The sequence below is a fragment of the Xyrauchen texanus genome, chromosome 39, assembly GCF_025860055.1.
Source record: "Xyrauchen texanus isolate HMW12.3.18 chromosome 39, RBS_HiC_50CHRs, whole genome shotgun sequence".
Classification (NCBI taxonomy): domain Eukaryota; kingdom Metazoa; phylum Chordata; class Actinopteri; order Cypriniformes; family Catostomidae; genus Xyrauchen; species Xyrauchen texanus.
The window spans coordinates 12,859,977-12,884,596 of NC_068314.1; the positions used below are offsets into that span (position 1 = coordinate 12,859,977).

Consider the following 24,620-nt stretch of genomic DNA (forward strand, 5'->3'; position numbering starts at 1 on the left):
GTTTACACACCACGTGACTAGAATCAAGTCTTTCTAGCAAGTCAGTCAGTCCCAGGGGGTCAGGTTCCTGAAAGCACCTGCTGGTAGATGCTGGAACTACACCACGCGATGGCAAAAAGCACGTGTCTCCTTTTACAAAGCCATTCAAAAGTAGACGTGCTTTATGAAGAAATATAATTTTTCCAAGAACCATTTCGATTTAAATAATTTTATTACATTATTACACATCGTCATCCGCTTACCAATTGTTTTGAAGGGCTCTTAAAAGCGTGAAATAGATTTATATTTTTCCCTATCGAATGATTAGTCATGTGACACCATATCCCGGAACTGAGCACCCTTGAGCAAAAATGGCATTCCCTTTAGTTCGCTTTCTCGTAACCCTGCGCACAGTCATTTGAGATGTATGGGGATGCTAAAGGATAGCTCTCTCTCTCTAGGTATTTTATAGCTCCATGGTCAGTCCACTGTCTGCCATCTTTGGAATGCTCTTGGGAGGCTATTTCCAGTCATGCCAGTGCAGCTTCTATCTACTTGAATGGAGGGAACTGAAAACGGAATCATAAATGGTGCTTCTTTACCTCATATTACGCAAAAATAAAAGGGCAATTTTGTCCGGTTTGTATAGCTAATGCGCATGCGCGTTCTCGAGTTGATTGACAGGCGATGTCTGTATTTAAAAAAAAAAAAATAAATAAATAATATATATATATATATATATATATATATATATATATATATATATATATATATATATATGATTTATTTAGTAACAAATCACACAATAATCAAATACAAAATAACAATAATAATAACTGCAAGAAAATCTGTAAAAAGAAGAAAAGTAAAAAACAATGATCATAAAAAACAGATAATAATAATTCAAAATAACAAAATAACACAAAAATGAAGAAAATAGGGGCATTGAAATCAAATCCATATCTCTAATTACAAAATAAATACAGAGGTCCTTAAAAAGGATAACATTTCAAAGTTTTACAACAATCTATAGTCTTTTTTGCCTTGGTGTTCCTTACACCCTCCAATTTGTCCTTCAAAATAATATCAGTTCCAGAAATCTCCTTAAAAAAAAACAATCACACCAGAACAATTTAGTACAAATACAATAATAAAAAAAAAGATGACAAATAATCTCTTCATTCAAATTATAAAACACACATTTCAAATCAATATCTTTCTTAAATCTTTTTATGACCTGATTTATTGGGTAAATACAATGAATCATTTAAAATGAAACCTCTCGAATCTTATTGATGACACAGTGTCCCCTGGAAACCATAAAAGCCTCCTCCCACTTCCAGAATTCCAGAAACTTTTAGCTGGAGGTATCCTAAAAGACCTGTCAAAGGAAACTATTTTTGCATTATTTATCAACAATACTTGCACCATCTAATTTTAAATTGAGGTCAATAGTTATATTCAAATCAACAGTATCAGCAACACTCAACAATTGAAGGAGTCCAGAAGGTATGGCATCAAAAACAACTACGTTGTTACAACACCGTTAACTTTGCAGATATATGGAAATTCTCCATATGTAAGAAAGTGACCATCATGACGAAGCAACTGCATCACCAATAAAATATTATTTCTAAACCAATATTAAAAAAAGGGTTTTATTCTTATATTTAATATTTGTATTATTCCAAATCAAACACCTGTGGGGAGAGAAATTGTGTTTCTCTCCCCACAGGTGAAAGAGCCAATCACAATGCCTGGTATTTTAGAGCTCCTTGGTTTGGAGCTGGACAGGTCACCGTTAGCGGATACCATACAAATGAATGGGGAGAGCCTTAAATAGTGATTTTATTGTTGTAATCTCCTCACATAGTTCACATCAAAAGGATTATTTAGAGAAAAGCATATTGAAGATTAGTGGACAGGTGGTCAATTGCTTACATGCTGAACTGTTTCCTCACAAAAGCAGTTTATTCAGCACACTCAAGCATCTCCTCAATAGACATCCATTAATAAAAAAAAATGCCCTCTGGTCTCCTCACAAGTGTACCGCCATAGAATATCTATGCGATTGCTGTGCTATGCTATTTTATGATAAGCTTTAGGCTCCACTTGCTAGAAAGGCTCTGGCAGAGCACTAAATGCACTAGGAACTGGAATCATGCTTGAAATCATTATCGCCATGGATACTGAATATATCAAGATTTGTAGAGAAAAAGCAGCATAAATTTCATCCTGTTCTCACACAAAATCAATTGGATCGCTTTAGAAGACATGGATTAAACCACTAGAGTCTTATAGATTACTTTTATGCTGCCTTTATGTGCTTAAAAGTTGTGGTCACCATTCACTTGCATTGTATGGACCTAAAGAGCTTAAATATTCTACTCAAAATCTTTGTGTTCTACAGAAGAAATAAAGTCATACACACCAAGGATGGCACCAGGGAGAGTAAATGATGAGATAATTTTAGTTTTTTGGTGAACAATTTCTTTAAGACAGATACTGTTGATGGTTGGTTGCTAGGGCATGACTAGGTAGTTGTCAAAATGTTACGGAATGGCATGGTGGCCTGAGTGAAAAGAACCCACCCCCATGTCTCAGATATTGTGATGCTGAGATATGAGTGTTGCTGTATGGTTGCAAAGGTGTTTCATCTTCTTGCTAGGGTTTGACTATGCAGTTCATAGAGCATCATTGTATGGGCTGCATGATGGCCCGAGTAAAAAGAAGCCAACCCCATGTATCTACAATTTTCTGGTGCTGAAATATGAGTGTTGCTCTGTGCTTTCTAGGGTGTTCAGTCTGGTTGATAAGGTGTTAAGAGATGAGTAGAGTGTGATGATGGATGTATAGATAGATAGGTGCATGCTTAAAACATTTCTATTTACACTTTATCAAGTGTTTTTGCTGCTTACCCCAATAAGGTATAGCTGCAGGAGACCTCCAAATGGGGGAGGAATCTCCAAAAGAGGGCGGTGTTACTGACGAAAGGGGGCGTGGTTACTCAAAGGGGGCGAGAATCCAAAAGGGGGCGTCACTTCAGGGAAAGGGTTAGGGTTCCTTATATCTTAAATGGCGGTTTGGAGCTCCCGCCCCTTTTTGGAGCAATGCCTAAAGCTACACTCTTTTGAATGGCTGTACTGTCGTAGTACGCTCGCTAGAGGGCAGCACAGGTCAATGATTCTTTAGTTCCTCTGAAAAACGCCGAGCGCTGTAAAGTCACCGCATATAAAAAAAGCACGAATATTGCTAAACACATTATTTCATGTGTATGAGATTTATCACACCGCTAAACCACACAGATACGAACGAAAACATTGATGTTCTTCCACTCAACATAGGATATTTAATACCAATGTAAACCAAAGAGACGTTGTTAAACGTTTGAAAATCACATCAATAAGACATTCTAGTCTTCCCCCTTTCTGTACCTCAGTGGGCTACCCATCATCATCATCATCAGCATCAGCATCATCATCATCACACGCACACATGCACGCGCACTCTGATTCTCCTCCTCCAGTGCTGCTGCTGTAGCTGTCAAAGTGAATTACATTCAAACGCTTCTGTACGCTCGCTGTTTATAGTCCCACACGCAAATTGGCTGTTTGATATTTTATCTTTGTTTTCTGATCTCCATGGCCACATCAGATGAATTAGAGGATTGCGTTGTGCAGAGAGGAAGATCTCAAAGTGACCCGAGCATCCTTACCGACACTCGTGTCGTTTATATGAACAGCACAGGTGAGAACGTTATTTCACTATATATGGGAAAATACTACAACTGAGATTGCAATGTCTGTATACAAGTCCGAGTTTAACTCATAGGCTATGGGCGTTTGAGGAGAGACTGCGGCAGAGTTACATTTGGAACAGCAGCTGATTTCTTGAAAATAATATAATAATGTTGTTGAAACAGATACTGTAAGATGTCAAGATAGACATATTCCTGATTAAACATTGCCAATTCAGTGGCTGATGATGTTGATGAATCATGAAGATGAACTGCATCAATAACATACTGTGTTCATCCTTTTGCAATGCAAAATATGTTGTGCTGGTGCTGATGTTGCTGTGACGTGCTGGGCTTCCCCATGACTGATGGATACTGTGGGTCGCACCTTCTGAAATTCAGCTATCCACCTGCCCAACATGCTTGGTTACATTCGTTAGTCTGACACAAAGGACATTTCACCCAAAATGCAAATTATGTCACCATTTATTCACCCTCATGCATTACAAACCTGTATGTCTTTATTATTTCAGTGGAATGCAAAAATATTAAAAATCTTTTCCATAAAATGACAGTAGTTGCCACATCTGTCAAGCTCAGAAAAGGACCTAAAAGCACCATAAAATAGTACATATGGCTATGTTCCAAGTCTTCTGAAACTTAAAGGAATATACATTCTCTCATCATTGACTCACCCTCATGCAATCCCAGATATGTACAACATTTTTTTTCTTCAGTAGAACACAAATAAAGTTTTTTAGAAGAATATCTCAGCTCTGTAGGTCCTCACAATGTGTTGGCCAGAGCTCCAAAAAGCACATAAAGACTGTACAAAAGCAACCCATACATACCAGTGATTATATCTATGTCATCAAAAGCAATGTAATAGGTGTGGGTGAGAAACAGATAAATATTAAATTTTTTACTATAAATCTCCACCTTTGACCAGCCCTGACAAGTAGGGCATAGCAATATGCACGAAGAATGCAAATATTGCTTCTGAAGACATATATTTAACCAGTGGAACCATATGATTACTTCAATGCTGCCTTTATGTGAATTTGCATTGTATGGAAGTACAGAACTGAAATATTCTACTAAACATCTTCATTTGTGTTCTGCAGAAGAAACAAAGTCTTACACATCTAGGATGGCCTGAGGGAATTTTTATTTATGGGTGAACTATTCCTTTAACAGCTACAATAGCTTTGTGGGGGGCAACAGACCTAAATTTACAACTAGATCTCATCACGTTACTATACCAGCATTTTTGCTAAATGTTTTTTACATGGCTCCAACCTGGTCTCATATTGAAAACGTGACTCTATATACATTTTTGCAAAACTTGTTAAAGTGTCTCCAGTTACAATTCCCTGGAGTTTCCAGGTTAAATGAACACTACAGGCGATACATTTTAATGTTTGCATTACATAAACAACTACATACACAAGTTTAATCAAGGGTGATCAAATTAGGCGGTAGCTCACTTGAAAGAGCGTTGCACTTGCAGTGCAAAGTTATGAAATGCGTGTGAGGGGTAACATGAGCCAAAAGTGTCATAGAAGCACCACAATATGATGTGTTTGCTTCAACAATTGCGTTTTTCATCTCATATTTGCTTTTTATGACATTATCGGTTAGGTTTAAGGTTGAGGGGTTGACAGGTAGGTTTTGTTGATTTAAAACTCAACAGAGCATTGCCCAAAAACAAACAAAAAACAAACAAACATAAAAACCTCATCAGTTTGAGCAAAATTTTAACTGGCTTTTAATGCCACACAGTGGACATTTCCCCTCAGAACTGCAGCGATACATGTAAGGAAGCATATAATTTCATTTTGCAAAGATTATTTGCCACAGTCACGTAATTTTCATGAGGTCAGGCAGTAAATGAAAGTTGTTATTCAGTGAAAATCTTCCCCTCCGGTAAAGATTTCAAATTTCTTTCTACATTCCGCATATTCAAGCTGGTGCGTCACTTTTGGGTACAAAACACATTAGACACATTTTTGAACCTACTTTGGAAGAGGGGGAGATTAGCTACTTTAGTCGCACTCTGTCTCACTTAAAGCTATTGCTTGGCTTTAGAAGACTTGAAATGCAGCTCACAGCACACTTTGACTACTTTTAGGGCGCTTTGGTATTTTTTACCCTTATTTTTAGTGGAGCACTATGAACTGCACTTTTACAGAAAATAGCTGCATTCTTCAATTTTCTCCATTTGTGTTCCACTAGGATATAACCGCATATGGGTTTAAAACAACATGAGGGTGAATAATTGATGCTTTCATTTTCATTTTAAGCAAAAGAAGATGTTGCCTCCTCTGTCTTTGCCCAGCAGCACACTCCACTAATTACAGCTGTGCATTTCTGTCTTTGACTGCCCTTTAGTTGCACTGAGTAATATGTAATACTTCGTGATTCATCGTGCTGCTAGAAGGACAAACGAACAAAAGATGGGCTGTCATCATTTCAACTTGCAATGAGGTGTTTTTAATGCCTTAATAAAAGGGTACAAACATGATTCACTGTCCATCACATAGACAGGTCTGGTCTATCACAAAGATCAGGTCCAATTTTCCAATTAAGTTCAAAAAGACAAATTAGTGACTGGAGCTTTTAACGAGAAGTAACCAAGGCCGTAACCATGTTAGCCACTAAGTAAGACAAGGGTTGCCACCCGAGTTTCCAGGATCATCCCGGTTTTTTGGCCATCCGTCCTGGAAACCTTAAATTCCTTTCCGGGACGCAAAATATCCCTGAATTTGAATATTTGTGTTTCTGTCAGGCTACTCAGGACTATTTCATAACAAATTTCAAATTAAATTGTGTGATCTTTAACTAAATTAAATTAGTACAATTTTAAATACAAGATTTATTTTTACTTAATTTTGTTAAAGATTTTTGTTGCTCAATTCAGTTTGATGGAAATTTGTTTTGAAATTGTAACATCTTAAAATCCACAGTTTATCTTAAAATAATTTTTTGAGTGAATGTTTATGTATATTTATTTGATTTCCTTTAGTTTAAAAGTTCAAATGTTTTTAAACTTTAGACATAGCTTCATTCTTAATACATACATATGTCTACATTTTAAAACATTTAAATGTTTAGGAAGAACCATAAACATATACTAAGGAAAACGACTTAGGGCCAGAATAAGTAGTTAAATCTGCACACACACACACACACACACACACACACAACAACCGCCATTCGACACTAAGTGGTGGTGACTTCACCACAAAGCTTGTGCCTAGCTATATGCACCTTAAGGCCACGTGAAGTGTTGAAAGCCCGCTAACAGGAGGTCACGGGGCAGACCCAGATGCCACGGGTCGACTGACTGAGATGACTGTCTGATGGACCACCTGTGCTTCCCACTGTGCCAACTTGCTCTGCTTTAGCCATCCGGTGCTCCGCTCATTGTTGTGTGCGTCACTCTTCCGCCCTCCATTGTTGTTGGAGGGCGACAGCCGCCAACTGCCCAGTAGCGTCCTTCACGAGCCTCCTCCACAGAGGCCGATCTTGACACCGCTGGTACCAGTCAGTGGCAAGTCACACACACACACACACACACACACACACACAGTTGTGTTTCCATGTTTTATGGGGACTTTCCATAGACATAATGGTTTTTATACTGTACAAACTTTATATTCTATCCCCTAAACCTAACCCTACCCCTAAACCTAAACCTCACAGAAAACTTTCTGCATTTTTACATTTTCAAAAAACATAATTTAGTATGATTTATAACCTGTTTTCCTCATGGGGACTGACAAAATGTCCCCACAAGGTCAAAAATTTCGGGTTTTACTATCCTTATGGGGACATTTGGTCCCCACAAAGTGATAAATACACGCACACACACACATGCACGGTGGTACTCAGACATAATAGTTTTTATACTGTAAAAAAAAAACATTCTATCCCTTAACACCTCGTCCTACCAGACACAACACAATAAGATTACAGCAACAAGCTATCTGCCAGACCACACCAGACGCGACGCGACACCACGATATTCTTACACTAAAATGAGGATTATTGACAATAAAATGTAGAAATCAGTGCAATCACAGACAGAACAGTGTGTTTATTTAACGCAACTCATTACGAAACTCTCAAGTTTCGTAACGCTTACTACGGAAAGCTCCTAGGGGATATATCCACAATCACACACATGCACAGGGCAAAGTTACTTTATGAATCGCATCCTTCTTCATTCTGTTACGATTGTTTATGTTCACGTGGTACTCCTGTTGTTATTTCGCCAATCTCCACATATCAGGGAAGCGGAAAGTTGGAATGAGCCGGTGATCTGCTCAGGATGTGCTACCAGCAGTAAAAACAATTATATGTAAAGTTAAAACATGAGTAGCACATGTCGGGAGGCACAGGAGAACCTGTCGGAATGTACTATCTAGGTAGCACATCTTGCCAGGCAGAAGATACCTATCAGGATGTGCTACCAGCCTAACTATCAGATAGTGTGATATGGCGCAAGGCTGTTCTAAGCCCTAACCCAAACCCAAACCCTAACCTCAACCCTAAAACTAGCACATCCTGATAGGTAGCATATATTTTTAGCTGGACACCTGGGTGTCTCCCCACTACTATTCTGAACCGGTGTGTGTGTGAAAGAGCTCTGGCTAAAGAGAACGAGACCTCAAGCACAACATTCGGTAGGTGTGTGACACCCTCAACCAAAATCAAGTTGTTCTGAACCGGCTAATGAGATTCCGGCTTTAATATACCGCAATAAGAATAATTTTAGAACTATTTGTTGACTGCGCTGCCTGGTTCGACGTCGCAGAAATAGAAACCATTCTAAAAATATAGAGCCCTGTCCCTGTCTCTCGTCGTGTGTCGTGGCTGGTTTGGACAAAAACTCCAAAAAACTTTAACATGGAAAAGATACTATGCGTCGTGGTGTCGTAGCCCGTCTGGTTATAACACGGTGTAACCTACCCCTACCATTTTTACATAAAAAAAAAAAAACATATTTTTTTAAGCCGTTTGAATTATGAGGACACCAGGGGTGTCCCTAAAAATGTATTAAAATTAAATTGAGTAATCTTTCACAAAATAAAATATAAATATTTAAATGTAAAAAAAACCTAAATATTTTAAGTTTAATTATTATAATTTTGTTAAAATTCTGTAAAAAAAAATTACTATTTGATTTTATTATTTGCTATATACTGTATGTGATCATTTCCATATAAATCAAGGAGTAAACAGTCATAAATCATATATTTTATTTAATGTATGATGGTCAGCAATATGTTTTTTGGTCATTTCGGTCACAGACTTCAAAATGAATGCAACTTCAATGTTGGTATCATTGTGTTGGTGGTGAAAAACATTTGTGTGATGCAATACTTTTCCATGATATTTGTGGTTTCAATATTTATTGTCTCTTATAGGTGTGAATAACATATGTTATAGCCAAAAGACCTCTTGTAATCTAAAGGGTGTGTAATAAGTAAAGCCTTATTGTAATTTACTTAGCCATCGCTTCTATTAGTGTATAGCATTTTTGAATTTTATCAGACTGCAGTATTTATTAGTGGAAACTCCCTCGCCTGAAAGGCTAATGTGGAATTAATGATTGAAATGTGTTAAAAGCTCTTGTTTGTACACAGACAGCTGGTGAACATTTCTCCTTGGATTTAGATGATCACTTGATGCTGTTCCTGTTATGCACCAATTATATAATATGTGTTGACATAGTTACTGTACTTAACTGAGCTTGTTGAAGAACGTCTGTTAAAAACTTTCCCAAACAAATTGGTCTATTAGAGTTCGTGGTGGACTGACAAGGTTTTTTTTTTTCAAGGAGTGATTCTGTATTGATATAAAGAGAGCAGGGTGGCTTATGTAATACAGATAAACCGAATGCAATTTGGTAATATAAAAAGTAATATTTGATAACAGTGGGTATTAAAGGAATATTCATATTTAAGACAAGTTAGGTTCAATTGACAGCATTTGTGGCATAATGTTTATTACTATAATTATACAAATACAGCCACAAGACATAAAAAAATATGCCTTTACACAGTTTAGGGCTCAATTTATGTGACCGTGCTAAAAGCAGCTCAACGCGCAGCTCAACGCACAGCACAATGGCATATTGCATAGCGTTGCGCTTAGCACTCTTATAATAGGGCCCATAGTGTGATAAAATTACTTGATAACCTTTTCTGTGTGAAGCTATGTCCAATTTCACTACTTCGTTGCCATGACAACACAACACCATAAACCATAAAATGACTGTAAAAACTATGATTTAAGCAACCTTACAGCTCAAATAATACAACAGTTTTAACAGAAGAATTAATGTAAGTGATTTGTTTTAATTTTCACTTCGAGCACTGCCTCATGGGCCACACGCACAGTCTGAACCTGTGGATGATGAGGCACAGAAAAATGCTGTGCTCCAAGCACACCTTCAGTTCATTCAACATCTTCAGTCATTCTAAATTGTAATGCTGTTCTGCCCAGTTTTATAGTGTGATGCGCTTTGCTTTGGCTGCATCTTTCTCTACACATGTGCTACTGAAAGCCCTTGAAAGCCCTTATATTGAGATGGTTTGGGCATATTTTGTGCAAATTACTAACTTCGGGCATGTGCTCCTTTATTTAGAGTAATCCAGATTCATTAATATTAGAACGCAATAAAAACGAATTAATGTGCCTATGCATCTTTTCTTATGCATATAAGTATACAAAACCCATGATTAGTGAATGAGAACCATTTTCTTTGTATCTAAGTAGGTGGGTGGTTTTTGACCAAAATAAGCAGCAAAATGTACCAGATTTTATAATACAACATTTATACATCTGGTTGGATGTGACGGTTACCTAGCTAAAATACTGTCATTTATCAATAAACTATCATTTACAGATAGTGGGTAGGCAGCCGGCTACCCTTTTAATGACCTCCGGATGGTTGAGACAATTTTCAACATCATTTTGCATGTACCTTGTTTGAGAAGCAATAAGCAGTTTTGTGCTTTCATGCCATTTTGAATGCACCCTATGTCTTTGTGGTCATTACATAACAGTGTATCCCAACCAAACACAACACACAGTTTTCATATACAGTATATGATTTCAATCACTTTACAATAGTATGTGAGATTGTACATTTTATTTTCATATTTCGTTCTCATTCTTTAAATCACATTTTAGCTTATGTACAAATTTCCCATTCTATCAATTTATATGATGTCATGAAATAATTTTTAATAATGATACAAGCTGTTGTCACTGTTTGAAGTTTAAAAACAAAATTCACAAGGTTGGAACCTATTGAAAATAGAATTAATAATTATATTATAAAAATAATAATTGAAGTGCTACTATATCAAAAATCATGAAAAAACCTTGCATAGATGAGGCCTATTTGGTAAATTCTTTCATATTTACAGTTTTTCTGAAGTTCAAGTATTTGACAATGTATGATTTTGCCTTTTAAATATTTATGTATTTACACATGTATTACACTTACTGCATTGCTACATTTTGTAACACGTTTGCTTATATGCCCTTGTGTAATTTACATTGAGTTTACATTGACATGTATAACATGCAATTGTCTCTTTAACAGATCCAACAGTTCCACGAGCAAGTGTTTACGATTTAATAAGCGCAGCGAATTAACGAGAGAGACGTTGCATGGTTGTTTTTGCCTCATCTGTGCAATGTATTGTAAGGGGGGAAGGGGGATAAGGTAAAGGGGGAATAGGGAAGCCACCCAACTGGCCCAAGGACGTATCCAATAGTGTGGCTGAAGGTCTTCTGCGTGTTCTGTCTTATCATGCGCATTCAGTTTAAGTTATTTTGTTCCAATTAAATAACTATATGCCAGTATTGGTCATTAAAACAGTAATTGACTAAATGCTAATTAGATGGCTGCTCAATCTTGCACTTTCATCTAAAAGTATTTAGTTTTGTCCCCTTAGATAGTAAACACTTATTTAGAGTAATATTATTTCTAAGCAGAGGTCATGACCACAAAATTTACAAAGATAGACCAACATACCCAAGTTAAAATAGCAAAATTAAATAAAAAAATAATAAATCAAATTTAGACAATTTATCAAAACATAAGAAATTAAAATTGCAATTACTTGATAGAAACTACACACAGTAAAATGTATGGGATTGTCTGACTACAGAGAACCATGAAAAATGTGTCACATTTCCTTAAATACCCAAACCATGAACAAAGGGAATTTTGGGAGTGGTTAAGTTTGGAATTCCTGGGGACATACCTCATTAACATACAGGCAGGGATGGGGACAGACCTCCAGAATTATACAGCATTTGGCAAAGACCTTATAACTTTGTTACTATTACTTTAATCAACATGGGAAAGAGACCGTTATTCCGGTCACATTGAAACATTTTAAATGATACCAAACATGCCTAGTCACATTATTTGTTTTCATGGTTTTCTTTGTTACATTTTCACATATACATTGTGTGTGTTTGTGTGTGTGCCTTGTGGGGGAGTCAAGGGGGAGAGAGAGAGAACAGATGAGTTAGTTTTAGGAGAAAAGGCCTAAATTGGCCTGAGGTGAGATAGAGGTCAGATGTGAGATTTGTGTTTTATAGTCCTTGTTCAGTAAGATGCGTTGTCTCAGGTGGAGATGTAGATGTGATGTAGACAGTTTGGAGCCAGTCTTACAGTTTGATGAGAAATAATGTTTATTTTTATCTTTTTGATCACCAACTGACTGTAAATAACAGAAACGATTTTAAAAGAGACATGATACAAAATACACGGAACTAGCCAAAAGGAAAATTTACTTGTATAATGTCTATTGACATGCTTGTACAAATATATATTGTACACATTCTCAGATTCAAATCTACAAGCTCTCGAGTTTTGCAACACTTTTACCTTCTAACAGAATCCAAAATGCCTATTACTGGTCTGTAGACATGCTTTAAAATGGAGAATGTTGTGAAAACAGTCCGAAGAAAAGTTAACCAATGTCAATCCCATTTCACGGCTGAACTAAATCGATGGTGATAGCGCGACCACAACAGATCCGGACCCAATGCAGCCAAATAAGGTCAATTTCCTTCAGGGCATTCACTCACAAGACACGTTGTAAAAAGATGAGGCTGAATCGAGCTTCTTAATGGCCAGCTTCTTATTCAGTAGGCTAAAAAGATTGCGCTGCTTAAGTTCTTCTTCGCCATTACACAAGTCAAGCTCTGGCTACTAAAATCTGAATATTTACTCACCAGTGGCTAATAAAATATATATTTTAGTCACATGACATTTTTATGTGACGTATTGCCATTGGCCAGGCCTTTCTCTACAGTTTCGCTGGTGGGAACAAACCCTTTCATCCCTGCAGCACACCCACTGCAGCTTTGATGTCGGCTCTTGAGCCTGCTCTTGAAAAACAGATCCAAAGCCCTCATTCAGAAATAGAGATAAACAGATACAGGGAGGAAGAGAGGAGGATACTGAAAGGAGGACATGACTCGAGTGGAGGTTTCTTAACTAGCAGAGCATCAGCTGTGCAGCAGACATAGACTGTGTTCAAAACCAATGGCAGTTGCCTTACTGCCTCGTTGCCCTGTCAGTCAATGACTTTACAGGCAGCATTTTGTATGAAGGTACCTCTTAAGGAATCTGGTGTGAGACCAGCTTCCAGGGCACCATAACATCAAGTCTAATGATCAAGAACAAATTCAAATGAGCTTTTCAAACTGGCGAGACATAATCTGTTGTTGCCAGACATTTGACTAAAAACGGTAAAAGGTCTGGTCCATATTGCAGCTTATTCTGGCCAAGAACCATACACTTAGACAGGAAGAGTAGTGCCACTGACGAGTAAAGGGATCAATCGAGGCTGTGTCTTATAGCTAAAAGTAAAAGTTTGTAGAGGTATAAAGGCATTAAAGCACGCACAAAACCAGAACCATAAAGTCAGCCTTCACTGATATTGATATTCACAGGTTGGCTGAAAAAATAAACATGGCATATGCAATTATCATGACATTTTCAATCGCAAACCACTGCCTGTGGAGTCAATGACTGACTGGGCAGCGTGGCACCACCACAACAAAAGGCTGGCGTGTGAAAGATTAATTGAAATAATGGTGCAGCAGATTTCGAGAATGATTGTGCATAAAATACACAGAAAAATAGTAGAAAATGTGAAGAGATTTTGCGTATGGTTACATAACTATTTCACAGCTATAACTAAGAAAAACAAAGTAGAATATACAGTTATGTTCATTGATGTCAAGCAAATCAGATTACAGTTTATAGATCGATAAAGTGTTTTTCAGTTTTGTGTGCATTATGCATCAGAAGGTCAGTGAACAGAAAGTGGCCATCTGAGGCTGAGACTAGGTGCGACATGATACAGTGACCAAACCAGCAATAAAAGTTATCAATTTCATGTAAATCAGATTTTATGTCCTAATCAGCCTTAAGTGCAACAAGCAACAGGACATTTTGTTGATCGCTTAATTTATTTTTTCTATAGTGTTGGACTGGGTAGTGAAATCTCATTGGTTCAAAATCCACTTTCTTATAACTGTACATTACACATCAAAGGTTTTGATTAGGTATAATTATGCAGTGAATGCAGTGAATGCATTTTTGCGGTTAGAGTGGACAGAAAAATTGCTTGTCGCTTGAAATTTGTTGCATCGTGCCTGGTTAGGACAAAGTGTTAGATATTTTAAAGCAAATATTTAATATCAGCAATGCTTTTTTCATTTTTATTTAATTTATTGATTTCCCCAACCACAGACATGCATGCACAGGATTGTTGGACATCATAGGGAGTAAAGGACACATGTATGCTCTCTTCAAACCCGACCAGATTAAGACTTAAGCAAGAAAATACATGCAAATTCGAAGGATTATTATTATCATAATGATGTAACTGAAAAAAACGAAACTAAAATACAATTTCAAAATAATTTTAGTTGTAGTTTTTGAAACAAAGTATAAAATAAAATTTGAACCCTTTACAACCCACTGTGATGCCTTCCTACCTATTCAAGTGAAGGGATGTTTCTAATGTTTAGGGCAGCTGCAGAGATTATTGGACAGCATTTTAATTGTTCCAAACAGAAAAAGATGCATTACAGAATGGATGAACATTGCAGACTGTGTTTTTCCCTGATGTGGGGATGAAGAGGAATTCTATCTGCACAAATGTAGCCCACACTAACAAACTACTGACCTGTTAGTCACACGCTCTCTTACCATTCATCACAGTTATCTGTATATTTGAGCATTAAGAGCCCTTCCTCCTCTCTGTGGTGGGTAGCAACAAGCCACTGAAGAGTCTTACAAAGTTGTACCTCTGTCCTCTTCACTGGACTGGATGTAGAGGGTGATTCATACCCTGTTTTTTCAGGTTGCTACAGCAACACTTCATACAGACCATGCGCTATAATTTCCACTGACATTCACATAATGGATCTGGGTAGTGTAATATACTAATGATATTCTGTATATGTAATTATAGCTAGTACTTATCTAGGCATAAACCCTCTTTATAAAGGATTATAGCTAGTGGTGTTTGATAAGAAAATAATCACTATACTATTGCTTTTACTTAGGCTTAGGGATTTGAACAAACCCCTAAACTTAAAGGTATAGTTCAACCCAAAATACAATTCTGAATTCTATACTTTACTGGGCCTTATGTCGCTCCAAACCCACATGATGTTTCGAAACGACTCATGCACTAGGGTATATTCTTAGCTTAGTTGCATCAACTACATTCACTGTGGTTTTAATGGTGTTATTTTGTTATTTTTCGAGCTTGACTGATCGGTATCACTGGTCACTTACAGAATGGCATGTAAACCCTGTCAAATGTATCTTTTTTGATACATGGAAGAAAGTAATATGGGTTTGGGATGACATTAGGGTGAGAAAATATGACAATTTTCACGTCTTTAACTTTAACATTCGTGTGTATTAGTCCTAGACTATTTGAGCTACATGCATAAATGATACCCCAAGTTGTCATTTGTTATTGAGGAGACGTGTAATATTACCTTCCTGAGCAATCAGACTTATGATTTATGAAAACACTTTAACTTTGATTCAAGAGAGCACCCAAGCCATATCTAGAGCCCAGAATATCACAGGGACTTTTGAGTGAGCCCTTTTGACTTGACCCAGTAAGCAACTATCTAGCAACCACCCAGAACATCATAACAACCACCTTGCAAGCCCTGGAAACCACGAAGAAGACCTTGGCTGTTGCATAGCAATGCCCTGGCAACCAATCACAACACCCTTGCACTGTGGTGGCAACTTTTGCATCATAGAGACTTGGGTGTGGGCTCTTTTGACATGGTCCCATAAACAACCCACCCATCAATCACTAAGAACACCCTAGCAACCATGCAAAACACACTAGCAACCACACAGCAATGAACCAAAAACACACAACACACTATAGCAACCAGATAGCAACTCCCTGGCAACCAGCCTGTGGCAGGGCGGAGGGCGGGGCCGGGTCGTGATCATACACGCCCGGTCCCTTATCAGCTAATCAAGCCTCCGAGAGGGATAAAGGTCGACTGCAGAGGATTGTGCGGGAGAGAGACACACATGACGGACATGTCGGTAAACGATCTCTCTCTCCCGCACAATCCTCCGCAGTCGACCTTTATCCCTCTCGGAGGCTTGATTAGCCTGATAAGGGACCGGGTGTGTATGATCACGACCCGGCCCCGCCCTCCGCCCTGCCACACAGCCACATCACCCTAGCACTGTGGAAGTGAGTTTCGCATGGGCAAACACTACTCACATTTTATTTTTTAGAAATCATACAATTCTGCTTGACAATTTTCCTTTCATACTGATTTGAGACTTGCTTAACCACATGTGAAGTCTTTTATTGATTAACGTTTGGGGAGGGGGAGCTGGCCAAAGATCAGTTCGAAGCTCTGCAGATCAGTCAGTGTCGCTCCGGGTTTTCGTGAGCTGGATTAACCACCTTCCCAATCTACAGGAATCATTGAATCAGTTCTGCTCCTACATATAAGACTCACAAGCTTTTACCCACTATTCTCCGTTATTTTCATTGGTTAAGACTCTAAAATGTTCAACCAGTTTTAGTGCTGTTACATTAAGACCCCCTTCCCACCCCCCACCCCCCATGCAGTTTGAATAATTTATATTCATGTTTTATTAATCAATCGTCTATATTAAGCCTGTATGATTTATTCAGAGCAGTGATTAATTTACAGCATGCATGGAGAGAAATCTTCAAAGAGACTAACCACACTCCTGTTGTGTTGTCTGTAGTGCAGTAGACTTGTGGTTGAGGGCAAAACTCACCCCAGCATGACTCGTCTGTCAGAGCTGTTACAGACCTCTTGAAGACATGTCAGCTCAATTTCATTTATGCAATCAGTCCAGACCTCACATTAACATAGATAACCATATAGTTTAAAAGTTAGAAGAAAAAGAAAAAAGGTTGATTTTCATAAAATAAAATTTCTTAATTTGTATTGCTCATCTGAAGTCCCAAAATGAATTTAAAAGGCTTTTTTCAGCATTTTTGCCACTAATTTGTTGGAAACATGAAACATTGCGCAAAGTTGAGAATACTACACTCTTATTGGCAGCTGAGAGCATAACTAATATTATGCTGATAACGAAAGTTGTAAAGTGTGTAAATAATAAATTCTTGTACATGTAAACAGGGTCACTGTGTTTCTTTGGAGCTTTCAAGCGGTCAATCTGTTTGTTCAACTAGGGGAGACATGGGAAGAGTTCAGGGATACCTGTTTGAAAACTGTGGCAGGGCGGAGGGCAGAGGGTGGGGCCAGGTCGTGGTTCTACACACCCGGTCCCTTATCAGGCTAATCAAACCTCTGAGAGGAATAAAGGCCAACTGCGGAGGATAGTGCGGGAGAGAGAGATCGTTTACGGACATGTTCGTCATGTGTGTTTGTGTCTTTTTAAGTTTATCATTAAAACTATTTAACTATTAATCAATTTATATTGACAAGCTGATTCTCACCTCCTCCTTTCCATCTAAATTACGTTACAAAAACATTCATCATTTTTGCAGTTTTGTTTTGATGCTACTAAAGGAGCAAGTATATGTGGACCCTTGTGAAGGACAGCTTTTCAAACTCTCAGTCTGCAGAGCTTTGTACTGTGTTCTACAGGCACAGATTTCATGTGGGTCTGATCATCTATTGTTTGCCTGTATAGCTTTTTCTGTTGTAAAGTTTGAATTTGCATAGTTTGCTTAACATTTTCTGCATCTCAGATTTTAGTATCTTTATCTCGAAAAGTATGCGCAGAATCTCAGAAATGAGATTATGGCTGGGTTTCCCGATAACATTGCAACTTAAGCTTTTACGATTATCTTAACTAGAACTTAAGTGCTTTGTTACGGGAGCGGTCCAGTCCAATAGTACTGAAACTTGTAACTTGCTAATATGTCCAGGAGTTTGTCTTCTTAAAATGAAAATAATTTGGAAATACTAACAAACATGGAAGTTGTCTGTAACCTTGTCGAGACACAGAATATTTTTAACTATTACCGAATTGAATTAAAGAAATAACGATGGCTTCGGTAAGATGGGTTTAAGAAGTATGGATGCTGAACTTGATGCAAGAAATGCATGTAGTGTGAATGTACGTGATGTGTATCATAATGAGCAGCTGTCATGTAGCATAAAGTTTTGTTTCTTTGGCTGGAAACACAGCCGATTACTCACATAATGTATGTCTTTTAAAAAAATCTGTTTAATAAGAACACATAATTTTTCCATTGCCGTTATGAGATTATCAAAAAAGGCCAATAAAATGTTACAGGTATTTGATGTGTAAATTTAAACCTACAGTATCTTAGACCTAATTTAGACTGCATGTGTAGACCGCGGACACTACCGATTGATATCAATGCAATTTTTTCAACACTTTTTTTATCCTTTGAAATAGTGTACAATGGCTTAAATATATTAATATAATTTATTAAAGGCAGATGCTATTTGCAAATAAACCCTGGCAAATAGTCACTCCATTTATTAAATGTCCCTTTGTCTCTGATAAACTGGGAGATGCGAGAGAGTTACGCTTAAGTTACACTTAATGGACTTGAGAGCAGTTCAAAGTGCTCGTAAATTGCAAATGTTTTTACGTACTACTGTAATGTTAATTTCTGCCAAAATATGGTAGTGGTTATACTAGGGTTTGAGCATGTTTTTTTTTTTTTTACAACAAAAAGGATCAGTAGGCTAGATGATATCATGTGGAGAGCTTCTTGTTTTAGTACATAACACTTCACAAATAACAAATAATATTATATTAAAAAAGATAAAATATACAGTCTACTCACTTTCCAGCAACAATTAAAAAACACACAGCTTTGAAATATGTATCCTTTGAATGGAGCCAAGAGGTCTGTGTGTGACATTTCGATCTTCTATTGGTCACGCATCCTCTCGTCATGCAGATTCGTAGCTCAGAGTTCTCCAAGCTTGAACTATTGTCAGAGATCTTCTATGAAATATGAAGTATACTATGAAATATCTTTCTATGAGGATAACAGCCTCAGCATTATTAACATTGGAGAGAGCGTAACAGCCAACTAGAGTTTTCCGACGGTAAGTAGCAAAATTGCCAGTGTCTTCTCTTATAAAACAGCAATTGTATCGTCGTAAACTCCACACATAGTTCATTCCAAAAGGATTGTTTAGTGTAAAACCTGTAGGCGATTAGCGGACAGGTGGTCAATTCATCAAGTCATGAGCTGTTTCCGTACAAAAGCAGTTTATTCAGCACACAGCATCATCTCAATAGACATTGCTAAAAAAATGTCCTCTTGTCTCCTCGCCAGTGTATAGCCCATAGAATGTCTATGGGACTGTCACATTATTAATTGTTTTGCTAACCTTGTAGGCTCCCCTTGGTAAAAGTGATTTACTTTTGTAAGCAGAGTTGTTCAAAATGTCTTCACCTGAGCTTGCGTCTTTGGTAGGTATATTTAAATGACACTGCACTGTGACATCACAATGCAGCCGATTTCACGAGTTGTTTTTAGCATGAGTGGAAGCAATAAATGCTCTTTTTGGACTGGAGAGGAAGTTTTGAGTCCTAAAACTTATAGTATGTTTTTATAATATAATTTATTAATGTAATATAATATAATACATAAAAATTATATAATTTTTTATCTTATTATCATTTATTACAGCAACATTTCTTAAACTTCTTGAACATGTTTTCTTTTGAACAAACTGCCAGTAATTCCACATATATTATTCATTTTGAATGGGACATTAAAAAAGTACTGACATGTGGATAAGTGGATAAGTCAAGAGATGATCTGCATGTAGCAATCTTTACACTTGGGCACTGAGTTCTGGACTCAGAATGTTTCGAGCCAATCACCTGTAAATACGATGTGACAAATTACTCTAAAACTGCAGGAAAATGGCTTCCTGATAGCACTGATTAACCACTTTTGCCACCTAAATTCAGATATTTTAAGGGATAGTTCACCCAAAAATAAAATGATCTCATTATTGACTAATCCTGATGCCATCCCAGATGTGTATGACTGTCTTTCTTCAGCAGAACACAAATAAAGATTTTTGAAGAAGATAGAGCTCTGTCAGGTCCTCATAATGCAAGTAAATGTGTGCCAGCTCTTTGACGGTCCAAAAGTCACCTTTAGGCAGCATAAAATTGATCCACACGACTTGCTTGAATAAGTATATGCTTTGGCAATGCATTGGGGCTACAAAAAATGTAAAACAACAACAACAACAACAAAAATACATGTACAGAAGTTTTTTTTCAGACTTAATAAAGTCTTTGTTTCATTTAGTGTTGTTTTTTGTTATCAATAGTTGTGTCTTGTTTGAAGTCACCATTATGGTAATTAGTGTTCTCTTGAGCTGGCCCCATGGACTTTTTTTATTATTATATTATGTTCTTCCAGCCAGTCAATTTGTGTTTAAGTAAAACACAAGTCGCTACGCTACTTGTAAGACAAACCTTATGTTCAGACTGAATGTCTGATACTACCTTGTAAATGGCACTATATGTGGCAATAGTGATGTACTAAACATAAAAACACAAAAGCAAAAACAGTAAAGGATATTTCAGCAAACTGATATCAGCAAATTGAGTGTTTGATGTTTTTGATGAATTTAAAGCATAACTCGAGTTGTTAAAAAGACACACACAGAATTCAAATCTCGGCATACAAAACACAACAATGATGACAATTAACCAACGTTCAAAATAAACCAGTAAATAGTAAAAAAATCTAAGTAATTTCTTCATGCATTCCTCGTGCATGCTGGGAATTATGCTGTTAATTTCAACAACAGGAGATTGTATGTCATTTGACAGCTATATGCTGCTAAATTACAGCTGTAGCTGTAAAAACAGTATCTAGCTGATCATTTCAGCAACACAAAGACACTGTTAATTTTACAGTAACTTGCTGGCAACCCTACTGCCAGTTCTTTACAGTTTTTTGACAGGAAAATCTTTAACAGTGTACCTCTCTCACCTGTTCACTTAAATCCATCTTTAACTCACAAAAAAACTAAATCTCTCTTATTATTAAAGCTGCGTATTGCCAATTTTCTTCATGATAAGAAATGCACAGTGACACATATACATTATGATTCAATAAATCACGAGCCATCACGTTATAATCTGGCTGCATTAAGCATATACGCTCAAGGGATGAGCGTCCCTGCACCAGAGTGCAGTTTCAATCTCTCTCCCTTAGATCAGTACACTTTGCGCTACTCATAGAAGAGGCACTGGCCACACAGAGAAATACCAGTTTCAGACTTTATAGTTATTTACATGATCTGCTTCCGTATTATTTGAACTTTAATTAAGTAATAATGCATGAACTATAACTGTATTAAAGATGTAATGCCGGGGTGTTTCCTTAAAAGATGCTCCACATGCAAGTTTTGCTCCAGCTCCACTTATTCCACAACGAGAGTGCTTCTGTATTTACTTATTTTGTATTTTTGCATTATAATTCCCTCATATTTTGCAATCTACATCACCTGAATCTGTTTAAAATGTTTAGATTGCATCTGGACTGTGAGCTGTGTAATTCTTCCTCTCCTCAGTCAGGCGCGAGCTGCAGTGCTGCTTTCACATACCAACATTAGAGTTTAATGTGATTTCATGTTACGTTATATGAGATCAAACGACTGTTTGACAATGATAATTTATTTATTGTCGACGTTGTTGATAATGTCCATTAAACGTTTCAGCCCTATTATACAACTGGCCTCTGTTCTCACAGCTATGACTACAGAACCCTAATAAACAAGTAGTCCTATGACTTTATTAGAGGCTCATTCACCAGGCAAGTGTCTGAAAAAGCTGGTGGTCTAAAAAAGGCACTTGTCCGCCCGTTCCCCTGAAGACTGAGAAAACGGTGCTAAAGAGTGCTGTTAAGAACCGAGAGTTCCTGCCAAATGGATCTGCAGGGGAAGAAAATGTCTACACAGCCTCTGTGGAAGTCTTGGCACTGCTGTGTCTTCAGTTAATCGAGTTTGTCTATGCTGTGGAAAGCCAGAGAATAGACATTATGTACATACACGGGTGCTTGATACTGTCCCAAAATGATGCACACACAAACTTCAGGGAAATGAATCAAATCACGTGACTTGTGAGTAGATTACATTGTCCATTTGGTGCACATCCAGTGGCACTGCAGTCAGTCTGTGACTAGGGCACAATGTCAGGGGCAATAGTTACGTGGCCACCTGGTCATCAGCAGGGGACTGGTGTGTGCTGTGCGGCAAGTTCTGTCCAAGGCCAATGATGACCCGTCCTCCTTCTGTGACCTTCAGTTTAACTGTACTTGTGTGTAGAGCATGAAGTAGAGTGAAACATACGGATGTTTTAATGCAGCATTAGACTCTGTTTGTTGGCTGGATCATTCTACAATTGTGATGGCATTCCCATTTGAACATATTTCAAAATTGAAAATCATACATTAAAAAAATCACCCATTTTTTTTTCACATGCCAGTTTTAAATACAGAATCTGCCATTTGTACTGTAGGTTGATTTCTCCTAAAAGTGCAACACTGTGTCTCTGTGGTTTTATCAACAGAAACCTGTCCAGCTTATGGAGGGACTATCTGTTTTTAAAACCAATGGAAGACGGGAAAACAGATACAAGGTCTGCATTCCACTTTACTTTAAACATCCACTCTCTAACTCCACTGAGCACTTCCCCTCAGGGGAATCCCCACCACCATTTTGTAAGTCTGATTGAGGATTCTGTTGACACTTGACAGACCCTCAACCCCTTGATTTTGACCGATGGAGTGAGCCTACTCTGATATACGCTTCAGGCAGCTCCATATCCCACTGTGCAACTGGATTATGAATTAACAGCAGATCACGCTTCATCTACATTGTGTTTCAATCTTCATTGACCTTGGTTGACCTTGGCTGGAATGGAGTCAGAGCCATTCTCATGCACATATTTAGGTGCTCATTGGTGAGTCTAGAACGGTACTTATTTTTATTGATGTTCATAGTGGAGAAAGAAGATTCACAACTGTATGTGGAGCCAAACATGGTCAAGTTGTGTATTGCTACTTTGGTTAGATCAGGGACAACAGTCTCAGACACAGCCTGCAGCCTGAAAGTGTCATGGTCAGTTAGTTGAAAGTGCTCTCTTAGTGCAACATTTGCTTGCAGATCAATCAGTTCCATCTGTAGAGATCAAGCGTGTGTCCACTTGAAGGTCTGTGTCACCTCTTTTGAAAATCCCCTGACATCTGTGATGAGGAATGGATTCTCAATAAGTAGAAGGAGCTGCTGTCCTAGGCTGAAGCTGTCAAAGCGATTTCTGAAGTTTCCAATCAGCATATCTATGAAGTTTGTCCCCAACATGAGGACAATCATCTCTCTCACCCTGAATCTGGTCCTGTACTTTTGGGAAGTGTGCACAATCTCCTTGAAGATCTTCCTTGAACACTTCCAGTTTCCTCTGGAAGGAGCGGACAGCTGTCATCAAATCACAAACTGAATGCTATCAACAGCTAATGCTATGCATGGTGCACTCTGAATAGCTTCATCAAGCTGTGTTAATACATCCTCTGTAAGTATTTCACTCTTTCTTGCTGTTGTTTTACGTGACATTGGGATTTGCTTGAAATTTTCAAACAGCTTGTCTTTTTGTTTAGCGTCAAGTAAAGTTTCAGCAACAGCATTCATGCACTCCCTCACCACTTCCTCCATCCAAGCTATTTTTAGTGAACATTCGTTTGCACGTTGTTGGGCAGTGAATGCATGGGAGAGGAATCTGGTGGACCGATCATACTGGGCTTTGAGTTTGTATATTTTGCGTGCCCTCTCCTCAGACTGCTGAGGATATGTTTACTCAAAAGATCCTTGCTTTGTCTCATAGTGGCGCTTCACGTTATGACTTTTCATTAGAGTGGTTTGACACTCGCTGCGGGAATAGATAAAGGCATATTTGTCTGTCCACTCCTCTTTGAAAGCTGGATTTTCTGTTTCGACTTTCCTGACTTTTGCGAACGGCATTCTATAATTTCTCCTCTCGCTTCCTCTTTTGCTTCTCTCACTTTCTCTCTCTCTGACCTCATCAGTCTCCTAACATACATTGTAAACATTCGCTTTGATTGGCTGAGTTCCGTGAAGTGATTTAAAGAACGGATGTGATTGGACAACACACAGTAGTATGGGGCGCTGTCTGGGACCTTTCGAGCTGAGGTGAACCAGCGCAGTATGTGTATATTTAAAAAAAGGATTGCTTCATCAGTATTTAATTTAACAAATATTTATGAGAAATGTGTCGAGGTCCAAATAGAACCTTCACTTGTTCTGGACCTGGACCGAGGTC

At 37.8% G+C, this 24,620-nt stretch overlaps 1 protein-coding gene across 1 annotated transcript in view; it reads left to right on the forward strand.

Annotated features, from left to right (window-relative positions):
* The first annotated feature begins 3,520 nt into the window (after positions 1–3,520).
* Positions 3,521–24,620, forward strand: part of phactr3b (phosphatase and actin regulator 3b) — a 96,254-nt gene continuing 75,154 nt past the window's right edge. The window contains exon 1 of the mRNA XM_052111658.1: positions 3,521–3,726. Within this exon, the coding sequence (XP_051967618.1) occupies positions 3,621–3,726 (106 nt within the window). The 5' untranslated portion in view covers positions 3,521–3,620. The remainder of the gene's footprint in view (positions 3,727–24,620) is intronic.